The 13018-nt window shown below is 39.2% G+C and overlaps 1 protein-coding gene across 1 annotated transcript in view; it reads right to left on the bottom strand.

Moving 5' to 3' along the window:
- The window catches only part of TRPM6 (transient receptor potential cation channel, subfamily M, member 6), a 202255-nt gene that overhangs the window by 79619 nt on the left and 109618 nt on the right, over positions 1-13018 (bottom strand). Inside the window, exons 19-22 of the mRNA XM_006892005.1 lie at positions 10237-10383; positions 6138-6266; positions 4164-4415; positions 1136-1310 (exon numbers count right to left, since the gene is read on the bottom strand). Of these exons, the coding sequence (XP_006892067.1) occupies positions 1136-1310; positions 4164-4415; positions 6138-6266; positions 10237-10383 (703 nt within the window). The remainder of the gene's footprint in view (positions 1-1135; positions 1311-4163; positions 4416-6137; positions 6267-10236; positions 10384-13018) is intronic.

The following is a 13018-nucleotide window of genomic DNA, read 5'->3' as shown; positions in this document are numbered from 1 at the left end:
AGTACAAAGCAAAGAAACACTGTATGGTTCAAAATCAGGAAAGGTATATGCCAGGGATGCATGCATCCTATCTCCTTATCTTTTCAATCTATATCCAGAACAGTTCATCCAGGAGGCTGGACTATATGAGGAATGTGGCATCAGGATTGGAGGAAGACTCATCAACAACCTGCGTTAGGCAGACAAAACAATCTTGCTTGCTGAAACTGAGGTGGAACTGAGGCATCTGCTGCAAATGGTCGAGGACTACAACCCTCAATATGGATTGAAGATGAACATCAAGAAAGCAAAGATTCTCACCACTGGGCTCAGTGGCAGCATCATGATAGATAGTGAAGAGATTGAGATTGTTAATAGCTTCGGCTTGCTTGGATTAACAATCAACAGTCTTGGTACTAGCAGCCAGGAAATCAAAAGATTAATTGCACTGGGAAAATCTGCTGTCAGTGACCTCACCAGAGTACTGAAGAGCAATGATATTAGTCCAAAGACTAAGGTGAACCTGATCCAGGTCATAGTCTTCACAATCACTTGCTATGTATCAGAAACCTGGACAATGACTAAGGATGATAGAAGAAGACTCAAACACCTTTGTGTTGTACTGGAGAAGAGAATTGAATATAACATAGACTTCTAAGAGAACAAACAGGTCTGTTTTGGAGAGTGCGAAACCAGACTTTTCCTTGGAGGCAATGATTTTGAAGCTCCATCTCACATGCTTGGAGCATGTTGCAAGGAGAGACTAGTCCTTGGAGAAGGACATCATGCTTGGAAGGGTGATGGGACAGCACAAGAGTAGAAAACTCTGGATGAGATGAACTGACTCAGTAACTGTAGTGATGGTGTACATGTGTCAGAGACGATGAAATCAGCTCATGACAGAGCAGGGTTCAGAGCTCTTGTACATCAGGTCACGATGAGTCAGAGTCGATTCAACGGCACATAACAACGTCATCTTGGGACGGGAGCTCACTCAAGCCTGTTCAACATGATAGCAACATGAAAGTCTTTTCAGGTAAATGTGTGGTGGCTGTGCTTAAGGTGCACCAGCTGAGACTCTAACTCAGGTCTCCTACATGGAAATTGGCAAACATAACACTGAACCTCCACTGCCCCCAGAAAACCCTATACGCACCATCGATATCAGAAGCATAAACTTCTCCATATATCATCCAGTATGGTTCAAACACAATATCTCGAGCTAGCGTCCAAGATGGAGGCTCCTCTGGAGAAAGAATGGCCTTGCGTGATACTCCAAAGCTCAGCAGGACTATGGCCATCATGATGACTAGGTAGAACATATTGGCTGTCTGTGAAATAGCACAGCACAAGCATAATTTCACAAGATAGCTTAAAATTAAAACCACCTAAAAGACCTCTTCTCCACACTTCTCATCTTTCCTCCAATTAGACTAGGACTATCAGACTCTGGACTATTCTAGCACAAGGGTGTGAAGTGACAATGACTTCTGTCACTTTGCAGACAAACTTGGAGACCAGTCACATGCTGGCATCGCTACTTAACATGAGGAATAGATTCTAGATCTTAAAGTGATGAGAATGAATCCCTAGATGTCATAAATACCCAAGCACTTGACTATTAACCAAAAGGCTGGCAGTTCAAATCCACCCAGAATAAAGGCAGTGTAGTCTGTTTTCTGAAAGGGCATCACCTTAAGTTTTTCATAAAATTTTCGTAAATAAAACTTTTCATAAAATTTTGTGTGAAGGAGAAATCGTGTATACTAAATTGCTGAGAAATATTGGTTACCCTGACACACACTTTAATTATCCGAGGTCATTAAAACTAGAGAAAGCATTTCTAGTCTAAGAGAAGTGTAAAGAAAGAACAAAGTCCTGGAGGTTCTCCTCTATCTTCTCCCTGTTTTCAGCACTACTTTGCATTTTAATAATTTGTCCCTTCCCAGTTAGTGGGTATTCTCAAAGGGAAAACTGCAGATGATCTTGACATGCTGTCCCTCCCATAGCATAGGTCTCAGACCCTCACACAGGGCCAGAGGAGGAAGGCTGACCACAAAAGCAGCCCTTTCAGATGACAGACTGAAACCAGTTGGCCCAAATATGAGTCCTGGCTCCCTACATATGCCTATGAAAATGTACTTAGCATCCACACCCTTGTTTGTAAAGTATGGAAAATAATAATTCCGTGTTATAAAGATGTTAGGGAGCCCTGTGGTGGTGTGTCCGTAAGGAGCTGCACTGTCAACCCAAAAACTGCACCTCTCTGGTGGTTCAAATCCATTAAAGGTTCTAAGGGGATCTCTTATTGTGCAATTTACAGTCCTAGAAATTCACTGGATGGATCAGCTTTGAGTGAGTTACAACTTGATGGCAATGAGTTTGAATTTTTTTTTTTAAGCACAGTGATGTACTGAAGATTATATGAGTTCATGTTTACTGTAAAGGACTTGGAACAATGTATGGACCATAGTAAATACTATGTAAGAGTCTTTTATAAGGATGCATGGAAGAACAAAAGAAAAAAATTAAACTATACTTAAGAAAATATATTCACAGTTGTTGTGGATCACAAACCTGACCCTCAAGACTTGCTGCACTCAAAGATAAATTTGGTTCAATCTTGTATTGTTGTTAGCTATTTTGTCAGTTCCCAATAAATGTAAGTTCCATACACAATGGGCTCAAACCAGTGTGCTCCTGTAGTGTCAAAACCCTTGATAACTGGCTTTTCTAGTCACTGTGTTAGTCCCCATAGGGAGCATGATCTCAAGCTACCTTAACTGTGGAAGCATGGTCTCGCAAATAGTCAACAGCTTGTGGGATCAATAAGTGAATACTTTCCACAGTGTGATAAATGATACTGGAGTGAGGGTGAAGAGATTGTGGCATAGCTGTAAAGAGACTGTGACAAGGGATAACCAGAGGACCCCTGGAGATGGAGACACAGTTAATGGTTTGCTTGCTGAACAGCTCAAGGCAAAGCTGACTTTTAACTGCTCTGAGATAGTTCGCTGGATGATTGAGGAAACCAGAGGTGCATCTGTGTTGCTGGCTGACCCTGCACTTTTTGTTAATTGAGAAATTGTGACTTATTAATCTGGCTTGGGATTGCTAGATTAAACCAGTACTTGCATTGTATGATATTCTTTGCCTTCCCACACCCAACCTATTTCCCTAATAAGCCCCACAACTGTGAGTAAAGTCTGTGAGTCAAATTGCAGCAAACATTGGACCCAATAATTGGTAGAAATAAGTACAGAAGCATGGGGAAGGGGGTATGTCTGATCATGTATCTATTTGTTTGGTACTACAGATATTATTGATGGCCACATTTCCCCTTTATGAAGCGGAGAAAACTCAGACTCAGCCTTCCTCATGTTACAACTGCTCCTTTTACAGCTCCATAGAGTTTTCATGGTTGATTTTTCAGAAGTATGATATCAGATCTTTCTTCTTAGTCCATCTTTGTCTGGAAGTTCCACTAAAACTGTTTCAGCAACACATAAGCCTCCACTGACAGTGGTTGCATTTGAGCTATATTGGTTAGGAATAAAACCTAGGCCTCCTGTACAAAAAGCAGTAATTCTGCCACTTACCCACCTCTAACCCTGAATCCCATAACATTGTTATTGTTGTTCATTGCTGTCAAGATGGAATCGATTCAGAACTGATCCTCCAGCAGATTTTCAAAGGTGCTAAATCACAGGAGAAGGAAGTGCAATCTCTCCTATACAATTTACTGTCTCTTAAAACCCACTGGAGGTGCAGCTATTAGTTGGTGCTGACTTGATGGTACACACCACCACCACTACCACCAGATCACATGGGAAGAGACTGTCCAGCTTTCTCCAATGAAGCAGCTGATGGATTTGAACTGCCTGCATTGTAACTGGCAGCACAGCTCCCTACCCACTGAGCCACCAGAGCTCCTTGAGTCTCACATCATATATTCATATATATATATAATATACCTAAAAAAAGAAAAAAAGAATAAGCTGAGTGTCATGATCAAATGTCCAAGGACATCTGTTAAGTATTAAGGTGTGGTTGTAAGGAAAATATTGATGAAAAGATCTGTCTGTACTTCCATAAATAATTTCAAAAGTTAAACTGCTGAATGTTAACCTTATTATTTATAACCATTGAAAAGGACACGAGGATATAAAACCAAACTGCCTCACCATTTTTGCAATCATGGTCAGATAGGGACCTGCATGTTGATTCACAGCAAGGAAATCCAGGAGCTGCGTGTACCAGAAAATGATGTCTATGCAGTAGATAAGTCTTCCTGCTGTGTGAAAAGGAGGGTCACCCCACCGAAGGCCAAAACCAACCGAAAACAGGACAATAGCCACAGTTTCCATTAGGTTCCAGTACTCACTAATCCATACTTTGACCTTTTGAGTAAACTTCTCAGGCTCTGAAATACAGACCTAGAAGAAGAGAGACAGAGAAGGACATAAAGGATGAAGTATAACCCCAGAGGCTAAGCAATATGATCTTCTTCAATATAACAACACTTCATTTAATAAGTAATATGAACTCTTCCAAACCTTAGGTCAGGAAGCTTTTCAAGGCTTTGGCTAGCCTCAGGTTATGAATTATGTAAATAATTCTGTAAGTATATACTTAGGTCACCAAGTATACTCAGCCACTTCAGAACTCAACTGGAAGACTAAACAGTAACAACAACCATATCCTTTTCCTACACTTCATTAACCCAAAACTACAAAGGAGAATAGGGAAATGTTTTAACATGTTCAGTACGGCAATAAATCTATTTGGTTACATTTCCATTTCATGAGGCTGAGTAGCATTCAAAGGTGAAAATAAAAGCATTCTGCAATATAATCCTATTATTGTTGTCTAGTGAGCTGCTGGAGAATTTCTAAGAACATTATATTAGAATTCACAATTGTAAGAAATTACAAGATACCAGACAAATTGAAACACAAAATTAGTAAATTTATTTTCTCTTAAACATAAAGAAGTGGGAGAATTCAAATGATAATTCTCTCCTGGATTGTTTTCTCCAACCTATGAAGTGCTTAAGAGCAAATTTTAGGCAATATAACAATAATAATAATAACTATATTTAGTAATAGTAGTATTATTTCATGTATTATAATGGTAATTATAATAATACATAGTAATAATAATGTTGGCCAGGTAAGCTCTAGGACAAAATAAATGTGTATAATAAGCACACAGACAAAGAAAGACATGTACACTGACATCCAAAACCTTTTAAGTCATAATTGTGTGTGACTGCAGTTGAAACTGCATAGAAGTGTTAAAATCTTTTTTTAAGCAACTCATTGCAAAGCAGAAATGAGAGTTTTGTTTTGTTTCACAGATAAGTTGTCCTAAAAGGATTTTCTACTTCAACTTTCAAAAGTAAGATCTTTAGTAAGATCTTTGAAAATCTATCAATAAGCCCTTGTGATACAGAACTGGTAGGAATGCCAACCAAAAGGTTGGTAATTCAAATCCACCAGCCATTCCTCAGGAGAAATATGAAGTCGTCACCTCCCTTAAAGGTCTACAGCCTTGGAGGTGGTTAACAGTCAGAATCAATTCCATGGCAGTGGGTGTGATTTGATTTGGTTTATATATTGTACACCTTTAGCCATTTTTGTGCTACTCAATGAGATAAAATTAATAATATTTTCACATTGAGGTATAGTAATTAATCCAATCAGAAAAAAAACCCCAAACAATTGTGAGGAATCAAATCACTGGAGGATCTAATAATAATAACCAGATAGCACTGTATATCATTCTAGGACAGATAAGCATATAATATGTCTCCTGTGAAGATAACAAAACAAAGAAAAAAACACCTATTCTAAGACATTTTCTAAAATAACCACTTCCAAAGAAAAGTAGCCAGCAAAAGAAGTATTTGGCAAAGATAAAGGGTTTTGATTCAGGGAATTTCCCCCAGATGACCTTCCTGTATCGTGCAATTGTCTCACGTATACAAGGATGGTGAAGATGGTGTAGTATCAAGCTATACTTCCTTCTGTACCTAGAGTCACCAGAAGCAGGAGTTAGTACTATGGCAACTAACACCATCATCATGCAAATCAGCACCAGTCCTTCCAGTCCACCCCCACCCTTAACCTGTTGACTTCCATCGAGGGACAACTCACCTCCCTGACTTTCTCAATGGCATTGGTGAAGATGTAAATGATAACAAGCCACTCCTGCGTGCTGGGCTGGGGCTCCATCTCTACCAACACAGTGTAAGTGAACAGCATGAGGAAGGCCAAATAAGCCATCTGTGAGGGGGATACACACATTCCCTAAAGGTGAGTGAGAGGAACACTGGAGAAGGCCAGGCAGACAGAGACCAGGCTGAGAAGCAGCACACACACACACACACACACACACACACACACACACACACACAAACATGAAAGTGTAAAGAGGACCACACTCTGATCATGGGCAGGCCAATAGCAAGGAAATTCATGCATTTCTAGTCTAGACTTTAATGGCAAAAATAATGATGACACTCTCATCCTGTTGACTTCTGACCAGACTGTGCAGAATCTACCATCAGGTGCTAACCACGTGCCTTCCCCTCCATGTGAAACATAAAATACCAGTGCCAAGTCAACCAAGTGAGCAATCTCAATAGGTGTGTACTTTCAAATATAACTACTGTGGGGCATTTTATGATGATTCCCATTATCTTGATAAATAGGAAAAAATTATGCTCATCTAGATGATAACATAGTTATGATAAAAACAAAAGGGGGAAAATATGGGAAGCCAATACTAAATATTTGTAATAAACTGAATGCTATTTAAATAAAAAATTTAAAAAATATAGGAAAAAATTGCTCAATTATGAGGCCCTTGCAGTTAAGGACTGTGGGCTGACATTCTTATCTTGACAAATGTTTAATTACTAATTGAATGTGTAATACCTGGATTGCCAATCTCTCAAACAATCAAATCTCCATAAAGGTACACATATATACACAGTGATTAATAGTTTTGTAATCATGTCTCATTTTTTTTCTTATCTTCTTAAGATAACTTCTCAGAACTAAATTAGCTGGGTAAACATATTTAAAGCTATGGCACATATTAGTAAATTGCGACCAGAAGACTTTACTGATTAGCAATGCATGAGATGTGGCATTCCTTTAAATAGCTTCAAACAACACATCAGACTCATTGATGAGCACTTGGGTTAAAAATCTCGGAGTAGTAGAAACTTGAGTATGTATGTGACTCTGTGTGTGTGTGTGTGTGTGTGTGTGTGTGTGTGTGTGTACACACGCATACACAAAATATAATCATTTAAGTTTAATACTGTGATATCTTTGTGAACCCTACCTAATTTGGTAAGTCTGCTTCTTGATAAGTTTGACTAGCCTTGCAGATAACATGAGAATTGGCTTTAATACACTATTACACAGTAATAAATTACAAACTATGAATAATATTTCAGACAACCGCAGTTGATCTTATTGCCTATGAATTAAGGAGCTATACTAGAGAAGTGAATAAAAAAGTAAGATAAATGTAATTAATCCTCTTTTTAGAACCTCTAGAGATAGAATTTATACAAATTTGCTCTATAAGCAGTCTTTTGTTACATATATTTTGTTTGTTTTTCATGTTGAACACACAAGTGACTACTTAACTTGTACACAGTAGCAGATGTTAAGGCATTTATCCATTTGTTTGGACTTCTTTCATTTTCTATTTTGTGAACTATGTATTATATTAGAATCATCTATATGCAAAGCCTTCTCCCCTGCCAGACCACAAACTGCTTGAGGTCAGGCCCTGTGTTTGCTCATCCCTGCTTCCCACCCCACTGACACAGAGTGCTTTGTCATAAGACAGCAGTCAGCTCCCCAAAACTATCAAATTATCTGAATGTTATGCAGCCTTCAGCAATGCTTTCTTTTCAGTGCGTGTAATGTATGCCATTGTTACGTGCCATCGCATTTGAACCACCTCACAGCTGAGCCTCCAGAGGGTTTTCAAAGGCATAAATCTCAGGAGAGGCAAGTGCCTGTCTTTCTCCCATGGAGCAGCAGGTGGGTTCAAACTGTCTGCCTTTGGTTGGCAATGCAACTCCTTACCCACTGGGTGACCAGAGCTTTATACATAATACATACCAGTATAAATATGGCACACTTTAAAGTAAAAGACAACACATTTAATCGGTAAATTATATCTTAATAAACTAAGTTTCCTTACTTGTGAAATGATCGTGCTACTGAAGAGTGGTTTAAGTCAATTTATTCCTTAGACCAAGGAACCTCATTGAATGGGATAGTGTTTACCTAAGTGCTTGACTGGCTAACTAAATCTGCCAGTTTTTCCACCAAAGAAAAGATAGCAGCCAATTCTACAAATATGATAGCCTTGGAAACCTTATGGGGCAGCTCTACTCTGTCTTATAAGGTAGTTTATAAGATGAAATTGGAGAGATAACAAGACTAGGTGAACCTAGGTGTTCATATCTAGTCATTAAGCTTCATAAAAACACTGTAGATACTGGTGATTGCTTCTGATCTTTTGTGGTGTTATTTCTAATACCTAAAAACTTTACCCAAAAATGTTTGTATTTTTACTTTTAATCTCTAATATATTTATAGCAAGACATCGCTTCAATAAAGTGCACATGCCATACTCTAGAAATGGTATACATGAGGTTAAAATGCCCATTTTCACTGCTAACCTCATCTGTTAAGGTGAGTGGATCTAGGGTTTGCTCTGTTGCTGAGCATTGCTCCTCTCAAATAGCCCTTAAGCTGGAATTTCCTAAGGAAAGAAATAGATCAATACTTTTTCCTCAGTAGTGTGACATGGCTAAAGTACTTTTGGTGCTACTATTAGAGCCTTTGTATATTTGACTGCATATTTATTTGGCTGCAAGAGCAGTAAAATCTAAAGAATATGAAGATCTAACTTTTGAAATTGATATTTCTTTTTTTAATTAAGAGCTGTTTGAATAAGCATGTGAAGTTAAGTGTGCAGTTGGCATGGTAAATTTTTTTAAAATAACATGTTTGGATAAGTATACTCATACTTTAGATGTTCAGAAATACAAAATCTAGGCCATGTGTGATTTTAGTGCAGTTAACCATTAACAAACTAAATGCTTCTTAAATAAATGTGGAAAGCATCCAATACATTTCAAGCCAGTTCATGCTTTCTGTTATCTCTACAATGCAAACCAGATTTAATATTATTCCACACCATCAAACTTCTATGTGTTTTACTATTCTGTAGCTAAAAGCATAAGGAGCTGAAGAAGCATAGCATGCTATGTGTTGGGAGGCTAACCAAAGGAAAGATTGGTAGTTAGAATCTACCAACTGCTTTCCTCGAGAAAGATAGTCGTCTTCTCCCATAAATATTTACAGCCTCAGAAACCTGATACAGGATAACCATGAGTCTGAATCAACTTGATGGCAGTGGGCTGGCTTTGGTTTGATGGTATTTAGAAGCACAAGGAATCATAGTGGTGCAGTCCTTAAAGTACAGTCAATTGCTAACCATAGGTTTGAACCCATGAAGTACTTTGAGAGAGAAAGGCTATGGAGTCCATGTTTGTAAAGATTCATAGCTTTAGGCATCCTATTGATTATCTGTCAACTGTCATTATCTATTAACTATTCTGCTCTATCCTGCAGGGCAGCAATAAATAAGCTGGAAATGATTCACTGGCAGTGGGAGTGATTTTAGAGGTTTTGAAGACTTTCACAAAGCAGATATTTACATATTATCTCCATAATAAAATCTTTTCACTCAACTGCTAATTTTCATGTGCAAACTAGAGAAATCATCAGTCCATCTATCACTTGAAGCCTCACACACTTTGTCAATTGCACTGGTCCACAAACTCTCAAATGCTCAGTCCCAGAGAAGCTATGTCTATCTTTTTCAGTTGATTTCTGTACAATCGCTCATGTGCATTGTGCTTCGTTCATGTACATTGGATCTTATACTTTCATTCAAATACCTTGTGTTTTACTGGGCTCTTAAGTCAAGGAAGAAGAAAATGCCTGTCCTTTCATTCTCAAAGCTTTAACTTTTCTTCTTCCTTCAACCCTTTTTCTACCTCTTTTTTTCATCCTCCTGGTTAAAAACCAGGCTTTTAACTGCACTTCAGCATTTTTAGTCACAAATTGGCAATTCAATCCTATCAGTACCAACATTCTCATTATCTTATTAACTGTCATTAATATGATGTATCACTGTTCCAATGAGACCAACCGTATGAAACCAAAATTTGACAATCGGTGCACTGTAGAACTCATAGACTTTCCTGGTCCATGGAAAGCTTTTGGGTCCACAATTTACATCAAAGTGCTGATTTTCATCAAATTTCTCGTCTGTACCCTTTTCCACATCACAGTCATTCTGTAAAGTAAACAAAGAATCACTTATTGTCGACAGGTACAAGCAACTGAATATATAAGAAAAACAATTTTTTAAAACCCTCTAATTGCTCTCTAGTCAGAGCTGACTCATAGTTCATCCTCTAAAGGGTTTTCTGAAGCCATAATAATCCCAGAACACCTAAAGTGTTCATGTGGAACCTATACTTGGACCAGGAAGCTGTCCTCAGAACAGAGCAAGGAAACACCGCCTGGTTCAAAAATTAGGAAAGGAGTAAGTCAGGGAAGTGTCTTGTCTCCACACCTTTTCAATCTATATATGGAACAGATCATTTAGAAAGCTGGGCTTTATGAAGAGGAAGGTGGCATGAGGACTGGAGGAAGACTCCTCAAAAACCTACATTATGCAGATGATACAACGACCCTGCTTGCTGAAATTGAGGAGGACCTGAAATGCTTGCTGCAGAAAGTCAAGGACTGTAGTCTTCAGTATGGATTAAAGCTCAACATCAAGAAGACAAAGATTCTCACTACTGAGCCAATTGGCAGCACTATGACATATGGAGAAGAGATTGAGGTTGTTAACAATTACAGCTTATTTGGTTCCACAATCAACACTCTCGGCACCAGCAGTAGGAAATTAAAAGATGAATTGCACTGAGAATTTCTGCTGTCAAGGACATCTCCAGAGATGCAACAATGACAGTCTAAGATGCACCTGATCCAGGCCATGGTCTTGACAATTATTTACTATGCATCAGATAGCTGGACATTGGTTAAGGGTGACAGAAGAATTGATGCCTTTGAGTTGTGGTGCTGGAGAAGAGACTTGAACATACCATGGACCACCAAGAAAACTAATAGGTCTGTCTCTCCTTGGAGGCTAGGAATTTGAAGCTCCATCTCACATACTCTGAGCATGTGGCCGGGACGGATCACCCCTTGGAGGACACCATGCATCGAAGGGTGAAAGGACAACCCAGGAGGGAAAGACCCTGGATAAGAAGGATTAATACAGTAAATGGAGCAATGGGAATAGGTGTGTCAGAGTTAGTGAGACGGGCTCAGGACAGGGTAGGCTTCACAGCTGTTGTACACAAGGTCACTAGGGGTTACAGGCGACTCTATGGTACATAACAACAGTGAAAGAGAAGGGAGCTTTGGTGACCTAGTGGCAAGAAACTGCATTGCAATCCCAAAGATAAGCAGTTTGAATCCACCAGCTGCTCGACGGGAGAAAGATGGGCAATCACCTCCCAAGAGAACAACTGCCTCTGAAAACCTGCTGGAGGGTCAGCTGTGGGTTGGTTCTGACTTGATGGTACTCAATAACAAGAACAGTGAAAGAAAAGCAAAAGAAACTCAACTTTCTAGATTTCTGTGTGGTTTTAACTTTTAATGGAAAATGCATCACTTCTGTGATTTTTGAAAACTAGTATTAAAAGAATGTTCTCCATTGTCCGTCAGACTAGTATATTTCTTAGGCCTGTTCATATAATGCTTTCCCCCCTTTTTTATTGGTTTGCATATGTTGTTGTTATTGTTGTTATGTATTGCATTAGAGCGCCGAGAAGCCAAAGCTAAAAGTAGAAACCAAGAAATCAAAGAGCTGAAAAAAAAAATTTCAAGAGGCAGCTCAGAACGACAAAGCAAGATGTTATAATGAAATGTGCAGAGAGCTGGAGTCAGAAAATCAAAAGGGCCAAACTCACTCAGCATTTCTTAAGCTGAAGGAGTTGAAAAACAAATTCAAGCCACAAGTGGCAATAATTAAGGATACTTTGGGTAGAATGTTAAATGATCCAGGAGTATCAAAAGAAGATTAAAGGAGTACACAAAGTCACTGTATCAGAAGGAATTGGCTGACACAGAGGAATTTCATGAAATAACATATGAGCAAGAGCCTATGGTGATGAAGAAAGAAGTTCAAGTTGCACTGAAGGAATTGGAAAATAATAAGGCTCCAGGAGTTGACAGCATACCAACTGATTTCTTTGAACAAACAGACGCTGCCCTGGATGTGCTCATTAAGTTGTGCCAAGAAATCTGGAGGACAGCCAGCTGGCCAACTGACTGGAAAAGATTGATATTTGTTCCCATTCCAAAGAAGGGTGACCCAACAGAGTGTGGAAATTATCAAACAATATAATTAATATCACATTTAAGCAAGACTCTGCTGAAATTTATCCAAATTTATCCAAAAACATTTGTCAACAGAGAGAGAACTGCCGGATGTGCAGGCTGGATTTGGAAGAGGTCGTGGTTGTTGTTTTTATGTGCCGTCCAGTCGCTTGCAACTCATAGCGACCCTATGTACAACAGCCCTAAACTCTGCTCTATCCTCTGCCAATTGCACTGCTTCTGACACACCCACCCTGATTACCCCAGTCACTGAATCAATCCACTTCATAGAGGGTCTTCCCCTTCTGCCCGTACCTCCACCCTCCCAAGCATGATGTCCCTCTCCAAGGACCTCTCCCTCCTTACAAAATGTCCAAAGTATGTCAGATGAAGCCTCAGAATCCTTGTCTCCAAGGAGCAGCCTGGCTTAACCCTCTCCAGGATGAATCTGTTTGTTTTCCTGGCAGTCCAGGGTACATTCAATACTATTCTCCAGCACCACAGCTCAAAAGCATCAATTCTCCTTCTATCCTCCT

This window comes from Elephantulus edwardii, unplaced genomic scaffold (assembly GCF_000299155.1).
Source record: "Elephantulus edwardii isolate Elephantulus edwardi_28Jun2011 unplaced genomic scaffold, EleEdw1.0 scaffold00108, whole genome shotgun sequence".
NCBI classification, from domain to species: domain Eukaryota; kingdom Metazoa; phylum Chordata; class Mammalia; order Macroscelidea; family Macroscelididae; genus Elephantulus; species Elephantulus edwardii.
Note: the sequence above shows the minus strand (reverse complement) of the source record. Positions and strands in the feature narration are given on the sequence as shown.